The 23,233-nt window shown below is 50.4% G+C and overlaps 2 protein-coding genes across 2 annotated transcripts; one reads left to right on the top strand and one right to left on the bottom strand.

The window, feature by feature from the left end:
• Window positions 1-30: 30 nt before the first annotated feature.
• On the bottom strand, window positions 31-7,659 carry TAP1 (transporter 1, ATP binding cassette subfamily B member). The gene is made up of 11 exons (XM_054722024.1): window positions 6,641-7,659; window positions 6,145-6,259; window positions 5,883-6,013; window positions 4,770-4,975; window positions 4,141-4,338; window positions 3,239-3,367; window positions 2,904-3,092; window positions 2,198-2,371; window positions 1,778-1,940; window positions 1,337-1,473; window positions 31-635 (listed from the first exon to the last, which is right to left on the bottom strand). The coding sequence occupies exons 1-11, from the start codon at window positions 7,260-7,262 to the stop codon at window positions 423-425; spliced, it is 2,277 nt and encodes a 758-aa protein (XP_054577999.1). The 5' UTR covers window positions 7,263-7,659; the 3' UTR covers window positions 31-422.
• An 80-nt stretch (window positions 7,660-7,739) lies between these two features.
• Window positions 7,740-12,227, top strand: PSMB9 (proteasome 20S subunit beta 9). Its single transcript, XM_008160085.3, has 6 exons — window positions 7,740-7,888; window positions 9,552-9,619; window positions 10,301-10,432; window positions 10,973-11,102; window positions 11,351-11,492; window positions 12,051-12,227. Exons 1-6 carry the CDS (start codon window positions 7,832-7,834, stop codon window positions 12,176-12,178), a joined length of 657 nt encoding a protein of 218 aa, XP_008158307.2. The 5' UTR covers window positions 7,740-7,831; the 3' UTR covers window positions 12,179-12,227.
• Window positions 12,228-23,233: the final 11,006 nt, after the last annotated feature.

The raw sequence follows: 23,233 nt of genomic DNA on the forward strand, positions 1-23,233 counted from the left end.
CAAAGTCTGAGAGCCATTTGAAGGAGGAAACGCAGTACAAAACACTCATTTTATTATAAATATCAAGCAATCCACAGGGTATTCATGAGTCTCATATATATATATGCCTTTGCTCGTGTTGGAAAGTAGCTGACCTTTCCTTTACGTAGATTCTAAATACTTCTCCTCATTTTCAGTGTGAGACACAGACTCTGGCTGTAAACCCAGTCACAGCGGAGTTATAAACCGGGTTTTCTTCCAGGAAATCTGCATTTCTCAAGAGGAGCTAGGAGAGAGGCTATCACGCATGGCAGAATTTCAAGTATTGCCTAGGGGTTACATTTTAAGGAGTCACTCCTGTCTACTCTGCAGCTCTGTGAGCTCTCTGTTCCCAAATTCTCCCCCTTGGCGAGCAGGAAAAGGGGAGGGCCCGGAGAAGTCTTTCATTCGGGATCACCCGACCCGCCAGGAGCCTGCACCATGGCCCAGTAGCGTCCCCTCTTCTGCATGAGCTGCTGGTGGGTTCCCGCCTCGCAGATGGTGCCTCCTTCCAGAAAGAGGATGTGGTCAGCCTGCTCCACGGAGCTGAGGCGCTGGGTGATGAGAAGCACAGAGCGGGAGCGGCGTTCGGGGCTCTCATACAGGAGCTGCTCCACCTGGGAACAGGGACTGTCAGAGCTCAGGGAGGCCTCCTGTTCCAGAGCCCACAGACCTCGCCAGGACCGCGGCCGCCTGGGTGCTTCTCTCTAAAACCTTTCATCTGTTCAGGACCGTTTACGTGCAGGAGCAACGGTGGAATAAAAGCCAGAGTCCTATGGTGAAGCCAGTAAGAAAGGAGCTAAGGGTACTCACTAGTCTCTCTCCCTCTGGACTGGGAATTTTTATATTCTGTTTTAAAGAAGTACAACTTAGTGGTAAATACATGAGAATTCAAGTCAGATAGACTTGACTTTGGGTCCACTCTCTGCTGCTCAACAGACGACTGCCATTGAGCAGGCTATTCGACCTCTCTGAGCCTCCATTTCATCTGCAGAGAGGCTAGCAATGGCCAGCTCACTAGCATTCACAATGAAGAAAGGAGTAAGACAGTTCATGCAAAGGGTCTGGTAGCAGGCCTGGCAATAGAATGAGCTCAAGTAACATTGATATTGACATTAGGGTAGTCTCTTCCTTATGTCTGGCTTCAGAGAATGTAGATACTCTTGTAACTGGTTCTAGGCATCTTAGGGAGAAGCTAGTAGGAGCTGAGAATTGCAAGGACTAGTTTGGATAATTATGATGTTAGTATAACTAGCATAGGATGAGTGAAGGAGGGGAGATCGGTGGGATACAGGCATGAAGAAGATGACAGTCTCACCCGTAATTGGCTGTTTGCATCCAGGGCGCTGGTAGCATCGTCCAGGATGAGTACACGTGGTTTCCGGATCAATGCTCGAGCCAAGGCCACTGCCTGTCGCTGACCCCCTGATAGCTGGCCCCCAGCCTCGCCTACCTCTGCAGAGACAGGAGCCGAGGTGACAGCTGGATAACCACATGTGGACCCATGTGCACACACATGCACACACACACCAAGGACTACAGCCGCCCAGGACAAAATATGACAGAGTCACGGAGCAAGGAATAATGGGCGCAGCTGGACAGGGAAGGTTCTGGGAAGGTGAAGGAGCTCTGAGGATGTGAGGATGAAGGATCCATAGGAACTAGATCTTAAAACCTCAAACTGCTGTCAGTGGGGCAGGAAGAACTGATAAAGGCAAGACTATTAGGGTTTCTGGGGTGACCCGCGTGGATGGAGCACCTGTGTCGTAGCCCTGAGGGAGTTCAGAGATGAAGCCATGGGCTCCGGACTCCACTGCCGCAGCTATGACCTCCTCCAGGGTTGGCTTCTGGGTCAGGCCATAGGCAATATTTTCTCGGAAACTTCTTCCAAATAACTGTGGCTCTTGTCCCACTGCGGCCACCTGGGACAAAATACGAGGAAGAGTCATGGGATGAGGAATACTGGAATGGTCATATAGATATTAAAGACTCAAATTCTGCACTGATATCATACCACAAAATTACATGCCCTCTCTCCTGACCACACCCCCATCTCCACACAGGGTCTCCCATCATCCCTTAACGGTTAGGGCCTAATCCCTCTTTCCAAGAGCTCAGTGATGCTTAGAATATTCTTAGCTGGTGCTCCCCACCCTCCCCCAGACCACTTCTTGCTCACCTGTCTGTGCAGGTAGCAGTGTTCATACTGGGGAAGGGGCTTCCTGTCCAGCAGCAGCGCCCCCGCCGTGGGCTGGTACAGGTTCTGCAGCAGGGCCGCCACGGTGCTCTTCCCAGACCCATTGGGCCCCACCAGCGCCGTCACCTCACCAGGACACAGGGTGAATGTCAGCCCCTGGAGGCCAGAGAATCAATCACACAATAAGAGGCTGCCAGGGCGCTAACCTTGAGGCTTGTTACACAGCAGGATGTCTGACCCCGGGGAAGGAATGAGGAAAACGGGGAAATATAGTCACCCTACCCTCCCACTGCACAGACTAGGGACATAACTCCCAGAGGAGTAGAGCTGGAAGATGAGGCAAAGACAGGAACAGAGACTCAGCCCCACAGTGCCACACCATGGTGTCAGCTGCCAGGAGAAAACAACAACCACATTCCAAATCACAAAGGGGGAAAGAGGAAAGACCAAGGCTGGAGGCACAGATCTTCCTTCAGATGTGAGCGCTTCCTCCCTGAGAGGCCCCTCGCCCACTCTCCTTGGAAACCCAAACTGGCTCTTCAGTTCGGGGCGGTTTTATGGAATAGATGATGCGCATCTTGCCTTTGGGGGGTCAGGAAGGAGCCGCCTGTGCCTGGGGTTAAGGAGGCTGAATGAGGGAGAGAGTTAGGGTGGAAGAGTTGAGAGCACGGTGGACTGGGAGGTGCACCTGCAACACTGGGGCATCTGGACGGTTGGGGTAGGCGAAGGAGACATCTTGGAACTGAACAAGGCCCTCCAGGTCCGAAGGAGTCAACACACCACTGGCTGGGCAGCAAGGGATTCGATCCAGGTACTCAAATATTTTCTCTGAGGAGCCCACAGCCTTCCGCACCTTGGGGTAGGTGGAGAGTAGTACCTGGAAGGGAGGTATGGACAGTGAGTGGGGGAGGGGCACCTAATCTGCTTGCCAGGTCATGTGATATGAGAAAGGTAAAGAATGGAAGGAAGTGAAGGGATGGTGACAGCATGGGGGGAGGGGGAGTGTAACTGCCAGGACCTCACCTGAACAGCTGTGGTGAACTGGATCTGGTAGAGGACAAATGTGACAAGGTTCCCACTGCTCACAGCCCCCCTTGTCACCAGCTGCCCGCCGGCGTACAGGATTCCCACCTTCAGCAGCATCCCCGAGATCTGTGGAGAGACCACAGAGAAAAGGAATCGTGGTAGAAATCTAACAGGGTACAAAGAACCAGAATCCTTGGCATTGAGGAGATATGAAGTCCCTTCCCCCTGTAACAGCAAGAGGCTCAGTAAGTAGAAAGAAGGAATGAACCACCCAGACCCATGGAGTCTTACTCAGGCACATGCCAGAGGTCATCACATGGCCATCACCATTATCACTTTGTTGGGGAGAATTTTGCTCTTCACTAAAGACTTTCATGAATGTACATCATCTAACATTCATATCAAGAGCCCTGTAAACAAGGTTACATCACTCCCATTTTTTAAAATGAGGAAACCGTGTCAGAGAAGGTGTGTTACCAGGCCATGGTCACAGAGCTAGTAAATGGCATCACCACGCCGGGAACTTGTGATTGCTGGTCAAGGACATCATAGATGCCCTGCCCCCTATACTTGGTTTCTGCACTCTCATGGCTCTCACTAGCCCACCCACACGGTCCCAGCATGAGGCGCGCTCCCTACACACGCCCTGAGAAGTGAATAAAGGACCTGGGACTGGAAGACATGGCATCTTCCTAAAAGGAGGATTAGGTAGGTTTTGTGTATCGCAGTGAAGGGAAGCCATCTAGCCTAAAAAGAGGGAGCACCGAGTAGGGTGACTGAGCCTCAGATTGCTAGGATGAGAACACTGAACCAAGCACTGTCCGGTGGAGGAGGAGTGTGCAGCAGGGTCAAAGGGAAGGGGAGGAGCCAAGGCATCTCGAGGGCAAGGGAATGCTCACACTGGAGGTCCAGAGGTCGACTGCATAGGCCACGGCCTCCTTCTGATTGAGTATCTTCATTTCCTGCTGTTTTTGCCTGAACTTCTGAGCCTCACCCTCCTCGTTGGCAAAGCTCCGGACTGTAGGCATGGCTGACAAAACCTCAATGGCCACCTGGCTGGACTTTGCCAGAGATTCCTGCACCTGTGCTGCCAGCACCTGTGGAGACATAGACAAGAGATGTCACACAGGGTTGGAAAACCATAGGGACACTTGGACCTAAGTGACCCGGTTGGAGATTAAAGGTGAGAAGAGGCAGAGGGACAGGAGAGAAGAGAAAGAGACACAGGTCTACCCTCTGGATACTAAAGAGATCCAGAGAAGAAAATGATTAGGGAGGGTGGTAGGGATCATATTCTCGAGATTGGTGATAGTAACCTTAAAGAGAGATTGTGGACAGGAGTTAGAAGAGAAGATACAGAGAATGTGAAGATCAGCACTCCCACTGAGTCTGGGAACTGGACTACAGGGGCAGGGAGTCCATGAAGATGGAGAACCATGGAGGGGCCAGGAAGAAAGCCGAGAGAAACTGAGACCACCAAGGTAGGAGATGAGGGTTGGTGTATGTTGAGGCAACACCCTGGACATACCTGGTGCCATTTTCCCAGCTTCTTAGGCAGAAGGAAAAGCAGAGGCAGGGCGGCCAGGGTGACCAGGGTGAGGGACGGTGACCCCCAGAGCATGAGCCCCAAGAGACACAGCCCCCGCACCAGGTACCACAGCAACAGACTCAGCTGCTCACTCAGAGACTCACTCAGGGTGGCCGTGTCCTCTGTTACCCGGGATGTGATGGCACCTGCCGGAGGTTGGGGAAGAGACAGTGGAGTGAGGGTCTCAGAGGGAGGGAGGAACTAGCAGTGGCCCGGGTGCCAGAGGGAGGGGTGTCAATGTGGTGTTCTAAGGATGCTGGGGGAAGGAGGGGAGGGATAGAGGGACGTTGTGGGATCTCAATGCAGGGAGAATGTGTTCGAGCAGCAAAGTCTGGCCAAAAGCCTTCATTTTAACTACAAAGAAATTGACACCCATGTAAACTGGCACTTCTCTGGCAGACTTCTGTTCCTCAGAGAACTTGTACACCCCATGCCGCACACATGGGCAGGAACAGCTCACGCTGGGCAGGAACAGTAACCGCCGGAGAAAAACGCAGGGTCCTGCTGAAAGCGGTCCAGGAGACGGTGATGTCCATGACCTCTAGCATGTGAACTGAGTGAGAGTCATGGGTCTCTGTGGTTCAGTCTCCCTTGCTACTTATTGAGCCTCCTGCTGTTACTAGCAGGGAAGAGACTTCATTCTCCTTCATGCTAAGGATTCTGGTTCTCTGCACCCCTTAGATTTCCACCGGGCACTGGATTAGACATCAGGAGATGGGTTCTGGCCCCAAGTTCCTCACTCTCCATATGTGACCATGTGTGTGCCAGCATGTAGGTGGCCTCACTTTCCTTCTCTGTAAAATGGGACACTGGACTTTGTGGTCTCAAAATGTCCAGGTTTGCAATTCTCTCTAAACACACATGTAGGGATAAGTTTATGGTAAAACCTGGGGTGGGAAACGAGGTTTTTCTGAAGGTATCGAGTGCAATATTCAGCTCTGGGGGTACACCAAGAATACGAACTGGCCATGTCTGTGGGAGAGGACCAAGGCTATAGGTAAGGGGTGGGGGACACCAGCAGGTGGTGTGTAGTGAAGGCGTCTCATGAGAAACCTGTTTGGTTCTGTTGGAAAAACTCTGTTTCCTGGCGCAGGACAGCCCGGAGCACCCGGCCCTGCAGGCGGCTGTGCACGCGGCCCATGGTGCTGTTGTACATCCCGTCGCCCATGAACTCCAGCGTCGCACTAGAGAGAGGAGGTGTGTTCAGGGGTCAGAGAGAGGGGCCCTGCGGAAGTGCACTTCAGAGGGCAGCCCCAACTTCCAATCCCTCTTTTTCAGGGTCCCCGTTCTCAGCCTCCCACCTGGGGCCCCAGACCTGGCTATGGTGAGGATGGACATGAGCGCGATGTTTCGAGTGAAGGCAGTGGCAGGTCCGTCTTGTAGGATCCAGTCGGTGAGGCGGCCGGTGAAGAAGGGAATGGCCATCTCACCTGGGAGGGAGGGCGGCCTCAGTCACAGTATCTAGTCCAAGCCCGCAGCCCTCTGGCCCGGCCAGCAGCCTGCAGGGCTGCGCAGAAACTGCCCTGGAACTCAGCCCCGCGGCCCCGCCAGGCTCTTAGGAGCTGAATGAGGAGGCAGCCTAGAGGTGATGGAGTCAGGTGCCAAGGGCGGGCGGGGGGAGGGGAGCAGTGCCTGGGGGCACTCTTGTCCTGACTCCGGGCTCCCACCCAGTCCGGGGGTGGTCTCCTCAGGACCGGAGCTGGGTAGCCTTTCCCTGGTCCACATTCCCCGGAACTCACCCACCGCAATGACCATGCCTCTTGATTCCCGCCCAGTCCCCCAGCGTCAGTCCCTCTCCCCGAACCCCTTACCTAAACAGGAGAGGATCAGCAGGCCCAGGACGAGCGGGAGGCGGCGGATCTCTGAGCCCAGGCAGCCTAGGAGCCGACGGACCGCGTCTCCAGAGCCCCCGGGACCTCCTCGCGCCCCAAGGCTCCAGAGCTTAAGCCACAGGGCGGCCGCGGGCAGAGCCGCTACGTAGCTGAGGGCGAAGGCGTCGAGGCGACTCCCCCAGTGCAGCAGCCGCGTGCTGTCCGCGTCGCGGGGGGCTCCCCACGAGACCAGCGCTCGGAACAAGGCAAGTCCCGGCAGAGCCAAGCCCAGCGCCGCCGCCAGCGGCTCCAACGCAGCCAGCCCGCCCAGCGCTCCGCTTTCACGCGTGGTGCCAACTGCTGCCCTGAGGACCCCGCGGGCCCCGAGCCCCAGTGCAGCCCAGCGGGTCAGGCCCCCCACCCAGACCCGGAGCAGCGGCAGCGCCGCGGGCACCAGCAGGGACGACACCCAGGGCAGCGCGGGCCGCAGCAGCGCCCCGTCGGCGAGCAGCAGCAGCGCGGCGCCCAGCCACGCCAGGCGGAGGCTCCCGCAGGGCGCGGGGCCCCCCGGGCTGGCCGTCGGCGCGCGGGCGCAGCGTCCGGGCCTGGGACTCTCCGCCATCCCGGCTGCGCAGAGGCTCCGGTGCGGTCCCAGTCTGCGCCCGAGCGCGGGGACCCCGGGCTGCGGAGGGTGGACGGGCTGGCGGGGCGGGGCTCCCGGAAAGTCCCGGAACCCGCTGAGCCTGACTGCTCTTGACTAGAAGCGAGCCATTTACGGGAAAGAGAAAACGAAAGCGCGGCGGCTCCCTAGATCCGCCCACTTCCAGCGAGCGAGCCTAGACTTTGTGGGGAGAGGATGTGGGGATCAGATCTGAGGCTGTGGGGAGCAGCCTCCGTGCTCCACCTTCTCCATCACACACACCGGCCCCTTCCCCTTCCCTTGCCTCCTCTTGCGGGACCCATTTGTGGAGACTTCCGCGCCCCTGGCTCAGGGCGGGCTCTTTGGTCACCTGTCTCCGGGCAGATCTGCCCCACGCAGGTTTGCGCCGGGGTGCGCACCCTCGCGGAGTGGACGCGGGCGCCCCCTGGCGGGCGGGGCGAAGGGGCGGGGCTGCGGGCTGCAGGCTGCGCGCTGTGCGCGGTCCTGAGTCGGGATTCTGTGCCCCAGGCGGCGAGCAGCAGGGAGCAGTGATGCTGCGGGCCGGACCACCTACCGGGGTACTCCGGGCCGGAGAAGTCCACACCGGGGTAATGAGTCTGGGCTTGAGGGTTAGCAGAAGGGGGTGGGGGCGCCTGGGGAGCTTTGGAAGCACCAAGGAGTGAAAGGAGACCACCCAGGGTGAGAAGGCAGCGCGTAGTCCCCAGCGCCCCAGTCCCCGCAATGAACACGTAGCGTTTCTATTCCGAAGGGGGTCACAGGGGCCTGAGGAGGGACTGCGCCCGCGAGGCTGGTGGAGAAGGGGTGCGTTGGCTCTTAGCTGGAAGCGCCAAGGGGAAGCTGCTCTAAGCGCTTTCGCTTTCACTCTGGACTGGAGAGGGGGGCTGGTTAAATCAAGGGAAGGGGCTGGAGAAGGGACAGCGGGTAAGGAAATGCCCTGGGTGAAACACAGCATTGGGCGAGGGGCATATGCACCCATTGAGTAGGGCCAACTCATCACTCAGGCTCTGGTGGACGGCACCTGGGCAATCACGGCCCCAGCCCTGATAGGGTCCCCGGGCCCTCCCCAGCCTTCCCCAGGAGGGCTCCTGCTTGGCCCGGGCTGCGCAGCGCCCCTCCGCGCCCGCTCCCACGCACGTGCTGGGGGACCCTGCCCCGGGGCGGGGGTGGCAGCCCAAGACTGGCTGGCTTCTGGTCCCAGACTGCGCCACCACTCGCGGTGGGGGCTCCTTGCCTCGGAGGAGTAACCTGAAGGGGTGGCTGCCCCTGGGCCCTGGCCCTGTCTTCCTGGGGGAACCAGCCAGGGCAGGTCCCCAGGCCAGCGAGGTGAGAAAGAGCAGTGAGGCCACTTCTAGGTTAGAAATCTCCCCTCGCTGCCAGACCGCCAGAAAGTAAGAAGTAGGAGCCAAACGGGGAGGCAGCTGGGCCTGGGTTTCAGTCCCGGGTCTGCCACTCACTGTGTGACCTTGGACAAGTCACTCGCCTGTTCGATGACTCAGTTTCTCATTTGAACCAGAGATCTTTAAGGCTTTTTCAAACTCAACAGACGCAGAAAACGTGTAGCTTTCTACAGGGGTCCACTCCTTCACTCTGCCTTCCTTTCTGTTCTTGAGCTGGAAAAAGCTCCCACGCTCCGGTCAGATCCTCTCGGTGCAGATCTCTCCCCGAGTCCCCAGACACCTCTGTACCTCTTGCTCAGAAATCCCTAAATGAAATCTGTTCTCACCCACCTCGTGTTCCTTGCTGCTTTCCTCCTTCCTTGAAACGTGGCCTTGCTGACCATCCTCCCCGCCCATGTTTCCCCGTGTAAGAGCTCGCTTCTGATTAAGGAGGTGTGGAGTGGAGGATTCTGGCCCCAAAAGCCCTGAGCTTGTTTCCCAAGATCATGGTGGCTTGCTCGGTCAGGTCTCCCACACCTGCACACTCAGGCACCTGTGATGGAGACTGCAATTCCCTTGAGCCAAACTTCTGCCTCTAGGAGCTTCGCCCCCACCTCTCTCTTCACAGTGAAAAGAACCCCACACAGAAGGTGGGGCTTATGCTGTGGTACCTGTACGGCCTGTGCTGTCCCACGGCCAGGCGGTGGCATTCCCTTGCAGCCAGGAGACACAATGGAAGGATGGAGTGGGCTCTGGCCTGAATTTCTGGGTGACCCTGAGCCAGTCCCCGCCCTCTCTGGGAATGTCTCCTCACCTCTGACAAGAGGGGATCGATGCTCCTCTTGCTCTGACATTCCCTCCTCTCTCTCTGCAGACAACCATCATGGCGGTAGAGTTTGATGGGGGCGTGGTGGTGGGTTCGGACTCCCGGGTGTCCGCAGGGTAAGTACCAGTGAAGGTATATGCTTTGGAAGGAAGCGAATGGCCCCAAATACACATGTTTCTTACCCACTTGTGCAGAGCCTGGTGAACTGAGCTTTGGAGAAATGGAGTTAGCCTCTCAGAAAGGTCGCTATAAGATATTGGGTGGGTACTTGGGTCTCTGAATTCATGGGTCCTGAATGCTCCTGCCTGTCCCTGAAAGGAGCAGGGTCTGAGCAGGGGATAGGGATAGAGATTTGAGAACGAAAAGATGGGCCTGAAAAACAGGTATCTTGGTTTCTCACCTATCGCGTGTTGAACTAGTTTTGTCTTTCTCCCTCCTGGCCAGTTTCCTCAGATGCAAAATGAACATATGGGATTAGATCCACATTATTTTACGTTCCATAGAACACATAGCTTCCTCAAGATGGTTAATAGCAAAGAAAAATTTATAAAAGTATCATCATTCTTAGCTTACTATCTTTATTTCATTATAAAATCTAAGCCTGAAATGAGTGATTTTGATTACTTGCAGTGTTTCATTTGGTTGAGATTATTCTTGCTTCCTGCTCTAATCCAAGCATTAAACTTCATGCAGTCCGTAGCTGTTCTCTTGTCAAATGAATTTGAGAAACACTGGATGATTAACCTCAAAAATTCCTGCCACTCTGCCGCTGCTGACTGCTGCCTCCTTCCCCGCAGGGAGGCTGTGGTGAACCGGGTGTTTGACAAGCTGTCCCCCTTACACGAGCGCATCTACTGCGCTCTCTCCGGTTCGGCGGCCGATGCCCAGGCCGTGGCCGACATGGCTGCCTACCAGCTGGAGCTCCATGGGTATGATGCTTTGGGGTCCTCACACTTCAACCCCGAACCCCCGTGCACTGCCCTGCTCCAGGAGCACTGCCGTGGAAAACAAGAGGTTCCAGTTTGAACTGCTGCTTTTATTAGCTTTCACCGGGCCTGGGTCCCTCCACACTGGTTTCCAAGCCTGTAGGGTTATTTTGAGAATCAAATTACACCTGTGGAGGCAGTTTGTGAACTGTAAGTCCCTATCCTAATGTAAATACTGAGGAAGAAAATGATGAGGTGGCCCGCGGATCGGGTCACCCTATGGGAGCCAAGGTCATTGGGCAGAAGTGAGGCTTATCTGCTTTCACCCACAAGGGCAGGTTGTATCACTGGGGAGTGGTGGGTGCGAGCAAAGGAGGGGCCATGGAGGTGTGAGGCTCGGGTTCCTGCAAAGCGGGAGGGGAGTGGAGTTTGCCCTATGGCAGCTCTGGGTTTCAGGAGGCCCTTGGCAGGGAGGGTGGTGATTGCGCACGAGGGTGGAACCTCAGGAGAGTGTATTGATCCTCTTCCTAACGTTTCCTTCAGGATGGAACTGGAAGAACCTCCCCTCGTTCTGGCTGCTGCAAACGTGGTGAGAAATATTAGCTACAAGTATCGGGAGGAACTGTCTGCTCACCTCATGGTAGCCGGCTGGGACCAACGTGAAGGGGGCCAGGTGGGTCTCTCCCAATGCACTCCCTCCCTTGGGGTCCCCAGTCCCCTCGAGAGGAAGCTGGTGGCCGTGTCCTTCTAGCAGTGAGTTCCCAAGACACTGCCTGAAAGCACCAGGCAGTCTCCTCCAACGGGGATCGGAGATGCCGGGCCTTCACTGCAGAGCCTGGAGGCCACCTGCTTGTCCCGGTGGCAAGAACAGAATTGATGCTTCTTTGGTCTGACTTGAGGGTAACACCCCCCTCCCCTCAGGTGTATGGAACCCTAGCAGGAATGCTGACTCGACAGCCCTTTGCCATTGGTGGCTCCGGCAGCACCTACATCTACGGTTATGTGGACGCAGCGTATAAGCGCGGCATGTCCCCTGAGGAGTGCAGGCGCTTCACCACGGAGGGTAATTAGCCAAGGGCAAGGCACCTGGAGGGCTTCTTACAGAGAAGGGTGTAGCCTAGGGGAACAGGAAGAGGAGGATGTGGGTGGCCATTTAATTTAATATCCGGACTGGGACACTTTTGAGAGTGAAAGGGGGCAGGACAAATGCTGAACTAGATGGGACTTCAGGACAAAAGGCATGAACCAGGACCTTTCAGAGAAGAGCAAACTAAGAAATGTGCGTAAGAAGCAGTGGTGAGCTGGAGCTGGCTCAGGCTGCCCCACGAGAGCCAACTGGTAAGTAGTCAAGGATTTGGGAGCTGCTGTTAAGCTATTTACAACTGGACAGGAATCTTGGTAGGAGTAGTAAGACCATGGACATTAGGAGGTGTTCCATGTAAAGGGCGTGTTTGTTTATTTTTTTACTTTTAAGATGGTTATTAGCGCACCACTAACTCCGCCTCTCTAGGACATGGGCCTGGAGTTGGCAGGTGGCAGTAGGCTTGTGGATGGAAGGGAAGGAAATGTTTTTGAAGGTAAGCCTTTCTCTCTCCCTCTCTCCCACTTGAAACCTCTGCAGCTATCACTCTGGCCATGAACAGGGACGGCTCTAGTGGGGGTGTCATCTACCTGGTCACCATTACAGCTGCCGGCGTGGACCATCGAGTGATCTTGGGCAATGAGCTGCCGAAATTCTATGATGAGTGAATCTTCCTCACACATCCCTCCTTATTTTGTAATAAACTTTCTGAAATCAGACCCGGCGTGGTCCATGGGAAGGGGGTGCTGAGAAAGGCGAAGCTTAGGGGAGGGGCTCCTCCCCTCTTCCCTCCCAGGAGTCAGCGTCCCCTTTTCATTCTTTAGCCCCGAGGTCTAAAACCTCTTTCCCAGGAGGAGGAGGGCAGGGTGTACTAGAGAGAGCCCTACACAGGACAGGTCATCATGTCCTGGGTGGTTTTTAAATGTCAGATACACAATTCATTCTAACGCCGCAGGGATGAGGGTGGAAGTTGAGGAGTTGGGACTCATCCCTTCACAGTGGTTCTCAACCTTCCTAATGCCGCGACCCTTTAATACAGTTCCTCATGTTGTGGTGACCCCCAACCATAAAATTATTTTCGTTGCTACTTCCTAACTGTAATTTTGCTACTGTTATGAATCATAATGTAAATATCTGTGTTTTCCGATGGTCTTAGGCGACCCCTGACAGCGGTTCTCAACCTTTGGGTCACGACTTCTTTCACAGGGGTCGCCTAAGACCATCGGAAAACACAGATATTTACATTACGACTATAACAGTAGCAAAATTACAGTTATGAAGTAGCAACGAAAACAGTTTTGTGTTTGGGGGTCACCACAACATGAGGAACTGTATGAAAGGGCCGCGGCGTTAGGAAGGTTGAGAACCACTGCTTTAGGGGACAGACCAGCGATTTTCAGCAGGTTGAGGTGGCACAACGGTGTGCCACAAGAACCTCTAAAACACGCAATACCTGACTATTTAGTTGGGGGCATTGACCTCATTTCCTTTAGATTGTCAAATAAAAAAAATGACAGCAGCCAACACAATAATAGCCGCCCAGTGCGAATGAATCAAATTATATCTATTTTTTTGTCAGATTGGAAAAAATGTAATATATCTTTTGGTGTGCCTCGGGATTTTAGTACCGTATTTTCCGGCATATAAGACAACTGGGCGGATAGAAGATTTTCCTGGGTTAAAAAGTCATCTTATACGCCGGAAAATACGGTAGTTAGTTATGTGTGCCATGAGGTGAGAAGATTGGAAATCGCTGACCAAGACTGAGAGGAGACAGTGGCACACATGAGAGTTTGCTAAGAGCACCCGCAAGCTCACCTGTAAAGGAATTCCTTCATAATGCGCTCATTTACTCTAAAGGCCAATCCATGATGAATGCTTAAGTTCAAAACAAAACAAAGCACAGCACTTCAAGGGGGGCCCTCCCTCTGCCCCCACGCCAAGCTCCCCATTCCCTCGCCTTCCCGTAGCATCTCCTCCCGGAACGCCGCAGTAATTAGCCGGGTCCGTTAGTTGCCACTCAGGAACCTGCTACCAGAGGCCCGAGTAACTGTGTTCAACAGCCGCGTTCTGGCCCTGAGTGGCCTTTGCCATGCGCTTCCTGAGTGACAGGACCAATTCGTCCCCGCTGGGAGCCTCTTTCCTCCTCTGCCAAGTGGAGGTGCTGAGTGACCTCCACGGTGGTTCACAGCTCGACCTTCAATGCCAGTCGGCTACGCAGTGAGCAGGGAAGAGCTATATTCACAGAAACCCTAGTAGGACCCTCTGGAAGCTTCTGTCTGCTTTGCTTTCTGGACCTCAGGCTAAACATACAAATTCAAAGTACCCTAAAAGCAGCCCTACGCCCCCGGGGGAGGATCTACGTCCACTAGAGCTGGAGTCCTTCCCAGCCAGGACACTTAATTTATTTCGAAGTTTAAAATAACAGTGGAAGGCCTACCTCGCCTGCTGACCGCCGCTAGAAACGGGGGAGTAGGCCAAAAGCAAGCACTGCAGGCCTGATCGAGAGAGGACTCAACACTTGGAGGCAGCCTCCCGGGCTGTCAATTGGCTCTCCTTTCCTCTCCCGGCTTTGCCCTGAAGTCGGGCCTCGGTGAGAGCTGCAGGGCAGAGCCGGGAGACACCCCTGCTCTGGCCAGAGGACGCGAGGAAAGAGACCCTGCGGGCAGGGGAGAGAAGGGAACTGAGAGCCGGAGAGGGGGACTTGCTCATTCTAGACAGGAGTCTCCCGGCACTGGTGCGGGCTGAGCCTCACAGCCTGCGGCCCGCCTGGACGTGCACAGCAGAGGTTTATCCTCTTAAATGAGAACGCTCTCCTTTTCTTTACTGGCCAGCAATTATGTCCCGTGTCTTATTCCTAAAAGGGCTTAGAGCAGCTCACAGGGACAGGCCCAATTTAAAACGAAGAAAGAAGAAGAAATTGGAGCAAAGAGAAAATAAAGTTTAGAAATAAGGGAAGCAAAGGGACCATGGATAGTGGCGTCGGCGTGGTACTACTGGACTAACTGTGCTATTAAGAAGTTAATGTTATCAATAAAAGTATAATTACCTAAAAGAACTAAGTAAAGCCCAGGGCTAGGACTAATATACAACATGAATATCTTAGCACATTGCAGACCAGTAGTTTTATTGCTAGCTTTCCTCTGTGGCCAGACAAGTTTCTATTGAACGAGTACAAAAGACATTTTACATAAATGTTAAAGGCACGCTTTAAAATTAAATACCCATTGAATTTGAAGTTATTTATTACATGTTCTTACAAGCTAATATCTTTTTAAAGTATGAGACTTTGTAAAACATTGTGTAATATGAAGCGAGAATTCTCGTGATCCGTCCGCAATGTGTTAAGAAAAAGCGATGTGCGCAGATGGTAAGTATGGGGATTTTGAAAGGCAGCTGTTAAGCAGTGGCAGCCGGACCCTGGCCATGGCGGAAGCATTTCTGCCCCAGAAGCCAGCACCGCTCCCGGGCAGAGCGTCCCCCAGGGAGCCGGTCTGCTGGGCGCATTTGTCGGTAGGAGCCAACTGGCTGAGCTACAGGATAGTGAAAGCAAAGAAGGAAATGAAATTAGGTACAAGATTCATTAAGAAATGAAAAGCCATAAAAAATAAAAAGTAAAAATTCAAGTCACAGAACATTTACTGAAATAGAACATGCACTATGCCATAGAGAAAACACCAGTAAATTCCAGAGTATGAGTTAAACACAGTAAAAACAGTACTCAGAAAGAATTACATCGCTTCAAATACATTTATTAGAACAAGAAACGTTATCAATATATAACCTAAAAGTTCTCCTAATAAATCTGGACAAAGAGCAATTGAGCAAACCTAAAGAAATAAGAAGGAAATTATAAACATGAGAATAGAAAGCAATTTACTAGAAAACAAAAGTATGTAGTAAAGATTCACAAAACCCAAAGCTGCTGCTTAAAAAAATATTGGAGATATTCAGACTTAGAACCAGACTGATCATGAATAAAGGGGTGAAAGGAATGAATAAACAAAATACAGAATGAAAAGGATGGAATAGCTATAGCCATAACCTAGATATGAAACATAAAGGTTTTATGAACAAGTATATGCTAATAAATTTGAAAATCTCTATGAGATAAATTCCTAGAAAAATTTAAGCTACAAAAATTAGCAAGAAGAAATACAAAATTTAGCTATGCCAATAAACATTGAAGAAATAGAAAATGTTGCCAAAAGCTTCTAATAAAAATAATTTTTTAAAAAAATGCCCAGCCCTGGCCAGTGTGACTCAGTTGGTTGGAGCATCATCCGTACACCAAAAGGCTCCATTCCCGGACACAACACAAACCTAGGTTTCGGCTCAATCCCCAGGCTGATGGGGGCATGTGCGGGAGCCAACTGATCAACGTTTCTCTCTCATGTCCATTTCTCTCTCTCTCTCTCTCTCTCTCTCTCTCTCTCTCTCTCTCTCTTCCCCTCCCTCTTTCTCACCCTCCCCCACCCTCCCCCTCCCTCCCCCTCTCTCTAAAAACAAAAATCAATGAAAATGTCCTAAAGTAAGGCTTTTTTAAAATGCTCAGATGGTTTCATAAGTGATACATCAAACATTCAAGTAACATGCAACTCCTATCTTATGTTGTTGTTGTTTTTTATCAGAAGATAGAAAAAAGATCAAAAGCTGCTCAGCTAATGTTATCAGGCTAGTACAATCTTGATTCCAAATTGAGGTATGGGAAAGTCAAGGAAAGAAAATAGGCCGTTTCACTTTGAACATAGGTGGGAAGAATAAATAATTATTTATGAACTGAATTCAACAGTATTAAATATAATAATAATATATGAAGATCAAGTGAAAAGTCCTTAAAATGCAAGGATACTTCAATGCAATAAAATATCTATACTAATAAAAGGGTAATATGCTAATTAGATTGGGAGACCTTCCGGACAGCCTCCCGGACAAAGCCATGGTGTCGAGGCCAAGGCAGAGGTGGTTAGGGCTGATCAGGCCAGGAGGGGAGGGCAGTTGAGGGTGATCAGGCCAGCAAGGGGGGGGGGGCATTTGGGGGCAAGCTGGTAGGTAGGGGGAGCAGTTGGGAGCGATCAAGCTGGCAGGGGGGCAGTTGGGGGCAAGCAGGCCAGCAAGCGGGCGCAGTTGGGGGCGAGAAGGCCAGTGGGAGGACAGTTGGGGGTGAGCAGGCCAGCAGGCAGAGTGGTTAGGGGTGATCAAGCAGGCAGGCAGGTGAGCAGTAAGGAGCCAGCAGCCCCAGATTGCGAGGGACTGTGGGATCAGGCCTTAAGCAGCAGTCGGACATCCCCGAGGAGTCCCAGATTGGAGAGGGTGCAGCCCGGGCTGAGGGACACCACCACTCCCCCCCATACACGAATTTCGTGCACCAGGCCACTAGTATTACTATAATTCACCATATTCATAAACTAAAGAAGAAAAATCATCTGCTTTTCTCAATTAATTAATGAAGATATTTTATAAAGTTAAATATCCATTTATGATTTGTGAAAAACAGTTAAGGAACTGGGAATCAAATAAAAGTTTCTTCTCTTGGTAAAGATTGTTATTCAAAAGACCTACAACAAGCAGTACACATAATGGAAACATCTTAGGTGCCCAAGACAAGAATGCTCACTGTAGTTACTAGTTAAACATAGCACAGAGTTCAGCCTAATGCATAAGGAAAGAGAAATAAGAGGACTGAATAAAACTATTGTTACTTGAAGATTGAGTGATCATCTACTTAAAATAAAAAACAACAGAAGCAGTAAACCATCAAAATAACAAAAAAATTAACCAAGGTCTTTAGCCATAAGAACAACTTACAAAAATCAATAGCATTTCTCTACACCAGAATAACCAATAAGAAATACAATAAAAATTAGAAATAGTTTACAATAGCTGGAAAACTATTAAAGTACTTACTGACTAAGTCAGTTAAGAATTCATAGAAAATGCCCTAGATGGTTTGGCTCAGTGGTTGGAACATTGGGGACTGAAGAGTCCTAGGTTTGATTCCAGACAATTGCCCCCCAAATTAATCTTTAAATTGAGTGTAATACCAATTGAAACCCCATTTGACCTTTTAAAGGAAATTTATAACTATACCTCAAAGGAATATGATAGTACTAAAGTCTTCAAACAGCTAAGCAAACCTTTAAGTAAAATCAATATAAAGGGAGACTTGTCTTAAGAAACATTAAGACATTCTGTGGAACTATGATTATTTAAAAAGCATACTATAAATCCAATAGTTCTTTTAAAAGAATAATACATTGACAATGGAAAGGAAATCCAAAGTGAGGCTGGAAATAGAGGGCTGACAGACAAATCCATATATATATATATTAAAAACCCAGTGGCCCTAATGCCATAATGACCAGAGACCCATCACCAGGAGGCTGTGTGTGTGGCAAGAGGCGCGCAGGTGGGCAGGGACTTGACTCTGGGTAGCGCAGCGCAGCGGGATCTGCTGTCCCAGGTCTCACACGATTTCCCGCCAGTCTGGGTCTTGTGTGATTTTATGCATTGGGTCACTAGTATATATATTTAAAATATATATATATACTACAGGCCCTGTGCACAAAATTCATGCATGGGGGCGGGGGGGGGGGGGTCCCTCAGCCCAGCCTGCACCCTCTCCAATCTGGGATCCCCTCAAGGGATGTCCTACTGCCCATTTAGGCCCAATCCCATCTAAATGGGCAGTTGGACATCCCTCTCACAATCCAGGACTGCTGGCTCCCAACTGCTCACCTACCTGCCTGCCTTCCTGATTGCCCCTAACCGCTTCTGCCTGCCAGCCTGATCACCCCCTAACCACTCCCTTGACAGCTGATTGATGCCTAACTGCTCCCCTGCCAGCCTGTTTGCCCCTAACTGCCCTCCCCTGTCAGCCTGGTCCCCCCAACTGCTCTCCCCTCCTGGCCTGATTGCCCACAACTGCCCTCCCTTGCAGGCCTGGTCCCTCCCAACTGCCCTCCCCTGCTGGCCATCTTGTGGTGGCCATCTTGTGTCCACATGGGGCAGCCATCTTTGACCACATAGGGCAGCCATCTTGTGTGTTGGAGTGATGGTCAATTGCATATTACCCTTTTATTAGATAGGATATATATATAAATATATATATATATACATATACATATATATATATATATATATATATATATATATATATATATTCCAAAACAATTGACACCATAAGTTGATGGGGAAATTCTGGATTGTTTAATAAATGTTATCTATAATAATAAAAGGGTAATATGCTAATTAGACCAGACGTCTTCCGGACGTCATTCCGGATGTACTTCCTGACAAAGACAGGGCCAGAGGGAAGCCAGCCAGGGTCTTGGGTGCCAGAGGGAAGCTGGTGCCAGCAGCCGGGGGAAGGAATGCCTACTCTTGCACAAATTTTCATGCAATGGGCCTCTAGTTATAAAATAATGGCTCACTGTATAAAGAAATGCAAAGCTGGATTCTGACCTAATGCCACGTACAATAGCAGGTGAGTTGAAGCCCCGAAAGAGAAATGGGAAACTTGACCTGTAATAGAATAAAACATAAAAATTACCTTTGGGACCAGGGACAGGGAAGGACTTCTTTATATAAATCCCCCAAGACCATAATAGGAAATCTTATTTCAGTGCTTCAAAATTAAAGACTTTTTTTTAAAACGAAGACCATGAACAACTCATAGACAAATAACAGGATGGGAGAGGATGTTTGCATTGTCTAAAATGAACCAAGGATAATATCCATAATATACAGTGAACTGCAAATCAGTAACAAAGGCAGCAGCCCCTAGAGAAAAATACACAGAGGACAGGCATAGACTTTGCAAAAGAGGAAACAAAAAGGCAATGTGCGATCAAAGAGATCATCAAGTTCAACAATAATCACAGGAAGACCAATTCACACGTCACTTTGTCCCTATTAGGCTGGAAGCATCAGGGAGTTAGATGATGCCACACGGTGAGAAACAGGGGTAAGGAGCCCCTGCTCTGCTAGTGAACCCCAACGAGACTGCCTTCTGGGGAGAGTTCTGTGATACTAATCCTGGCAGTGCCACCAAGATACCCCTCCTTCCTCCCTCAGGCCCCGAGGAGACTTGCACAGAACAGCCTCTGTAAGTATTGGGGTGGCAGAGAGAGGGGCAAACTGTGTCGACCAGAGGGGTGGGAAACTGTGAGTGGTCACCCAGGACTGTGAAGAGGTTAAAAGAAGTACATTAAATGCACACCCAGTAACATGGGTGGGTCTTTAAAACACAGGGTAGAGGTAAAGTACAAGTAACAGAATGAACAATTTGGCACAAAGTCACTCACTTTAAACAAAAATAAATACACACAGAACAACACACATTTTGTAAGAATCCATATAGCAAAAGGATAAATACAAAACACATTAGAAGGTTGCATTTAGTGAGAGAATTGAGGGTGGGAAATTGGGATAAAAATGAATCTATATATAAAGAGCCAGGGTTGTAACATCCAAAACAACTGAAGGCTTGACCAAACACCAGGCTATGTGAGCAGCAGGTGAGCGGGCTGAACTGCTGACCTCTTGGAGAGAGAGAGAAGCGGAGCTGATCAGCAGTGGAGCGGCTGCTGGCAAGGCCCGGAGAGAGAAGCAGGGTGATCAGACCCTGCTTCTCTCTCTGGGCCTCACCAGCAGCCAAGCCTCTCTCTCTCTCCCAGAGTTCAGCAGTTCAGCACACTCACCAGGAGCCTGGTGAGATAGGCCTGGAGATAGGCCCGGAGATGCTGACTGGCATAGAAACTGACCAATCAGAATCAAATCTGGGTGAATTGTGAGGAGGCAATGGCTGCCTAGGAGGTGGACCTTTTGATGCTGACTGGCATAGAAACCGACCAATCAGAACCAAATCTGGGTGAACTGTGAGGAGCCAATAGCTGCCTAGGAGGTGGAGCTTTTGACACTGACTGGCATAGAAACCGACCAATCAGAACCAAATCTGGGTGAACTGTGAGGAGCCAATAGCTGCCTAGGAGGTGGAGCTTTTGACACTGACTGGCATAGAAACCGACCAATCAGAACCAAATCTGGGTGAACTGTGAAGGTAGATCCTAAGGTGGGGGCTGAGGAGGCATTTTAAGGGCAACAGCTGTTTGGTGTAAGGTGTATGAAAGTGATTCAATTTTTTAATGACCAGTTTGGTAGTATAGTGCATATTACTGGCTATCAGTCAAGATATAGAAATTTTGTGTTTTTGTCTGCCAAGAACATTTCCTCCTGCTGAAAAAAGCTATTACCCCCCATTTAAGCAATCCTATCCTATATAATCTATCTATACTAATAAAAAGATAATATGCTAATTAGACCGGGTCAACCGGCCATCTTCCAGATATCCAACTTCCTTCCAGACAAAGCCATGGTAGTGGGGGCCAAGGCAGAGGCAGTTAGGGGCTATCAGGCTGGCAGGCAGAGAGGTTAGGGGCAATCAGGCAGGCAAGGGGCAAGGTAGAGGCAATCAGGCCAGCAGGGGGGCAAGGTAGGGACAATCAGTCTGGCAGGGGGCAAGGTAGGGGTGATCAGACCAGCAGGCAAAGGGGTTAGGAGCGATTAGGAAGGCAGGCAGAGGGATGAGGAGCAATCAGGCAAGCAGGCAGGCGAGTGGTTAGGAGCCAGTCATCCCAGATTATGAGAAGGATGTCTGACTGCCAATTTAGGCCCAATCCCTGCAGATTCAGGCCTAAACCAGCAGTTGGACATCCCTTAAGGGGTCCCAAATTGGAGAGGGTGGAGGCTGGGCTGAGGAACCCCCTCTCCATGCATGAATTTTATGCACCGGGCCTCTAATAAATAATAATAAGCACAGGATATTTTGTATGGACCAATGATGATCATGTGCCATGAACTGAAGAATATACACTGAGTGGCCAGATTATTACGTTATTATGATCTCTGAATGCATAATAATCTGGCCACTCCATATATATATATACTAGAGGCCCAGTGCATGAATTTGTGCATGGGTGGTGTCCGGCCAGCCTGGCCAGAGAGAGGGGAAATGGGCGGTTGGCCAGCCTGCCTGCCTGGTTGAGGGGACAATTTGCATATTAGCCTTTTATTATATAGGATATACACTGAGTGGCCAGATTATTATGAGTTCAGAGATCATAATAATCTGGCCACTCAGTGTAATTAATTCTACCACTTTCACCTAAAATTTTTAGAAAGTCAATGAGGCAAAGAAAATCATAGCTCCGAGAGCAATTTCTTCTATTTTTTTATGACAAATAATAGGTAATTCCATATTCTTTCCATCCAATAAATAAACAGGATTTAATAATTCAACTGAAGATCAGGGTTTAGAGGGCAGGATTTAAGAATACTTGGATTTTCCCTGCATTTGCAACCCCTCTCTCCAATGCATATGTATAATTTTTATTCTAAATCTTTTAGAATCTAGTTAACATGTTCCATTTAATAAAACAAACTAGAATATGTGAATTATCTTTGGTCCTCTTTGTGGGCATACATTGTAAGAATAAAAAGGTTTTAACTCCAGTGGGCCTGTTCAGAAGCACTGGAAATTAGTTCAACAATATTCAGCTTTACCCAACAATGTTTATGACAGAGTTCTATGTGTAATATAATGATGTGTAACACAGAGCACATGCTCTCAGAGACCCAGAGATGAAGTGTGGAGATTACATTTATTTCTAACCTGTGCTGGCATGGAAGAGACTGGGTTTCTCCGGGAAATAACCTTTTGTAGGAAGTGCATTAGTCAAGGTCCTCAGGGAAACAGGAGCAATAGGATGTACATGTAAAGAGCTTTAAGGACTTGGAAGAAACCAAGATGGTGGCATAGGTAAACACCTGAACTTGCTGCCTCGCACAACCACTTAAAAACTACAACTAAAAGACAAAACGGACATCATCCAGAACCACAGGAAGGCAAAGAAGCAAAAAATACCCAACCAGAAAAGCAAAAAGAAAAAAGAATCCAGAAATATGAAGATAGTGTAAGGAGCCTCTGGGATGGCTTTAAGCATACCAAAATCCAAATTATGGGGGTGCCAGAAGAAGAGAGAGAGCAAGATACCGAAAACCTATTTGAAGAAATAATGACTGAAAACTTCCCCCACCTGGTGAAGGAAATAGACTTACAAGTACAGGAAGTACACAGAACCCCAAACAAAAGGAATCCAAAGAGGACCACACAAAGACACATCATAGTTAAAAAGACAAGGAGAGAATATTAAAAGCAGCAAGAAAAAAACAGTTAATTACCTACATGGGAGCACCCATACGATTGTCAGCTGATTTCTCAACAGAAACTATGCAGGCCAGACGGGAGTGAAGGCATGGGGTGAGGTGGGAACCGGGTGGACCGGAGCTACGGGGGAAAAAAAGAGGAACAACTATAAATAATTTGAACAATAAATATTTTTTTAAAAAAAGAGCTTTAAGGACTTGGCTTATGCAGTGCGGGTCTGGCAAGTTCAGATGTGCAGGGCAGGCTGGAGGCCCAGGGAGGAGCTGGTGCTGCAGTGGAGTGGGAAGGCGGTTTGGAGGCCGAACTCCCTCCTCCTCGGGCACCTCGTTCTTTTCGCTTTAGGCCCGCCCACATTGCAGAGGGTAAACCCCTTTACTCAATTCTAGTGATTTAAATGTTAATCTCATCTGAAAAAGACCTTCACAGCAACATGGAGACTAGTACCCAAGCACCCAGTGCCACGCTGACCCAAAACCAGCCAGCCCACGGCTCACGG

Source organism: Eptesicus fuscus, chromosome 10, assembly GCF_027574615.1.
Source record: "Eptesicus fuscus isolate TK198812 chromosome 10, DD_ASM_mEF_20220401, whole genome shotgun sequence".
Lineage (NCBI taxonomy): Eukaryota > Metazoa > Chordata > Mammalia > Chiroptera > Vespertilionidae > Eptesicus > Eptesicus fuscus.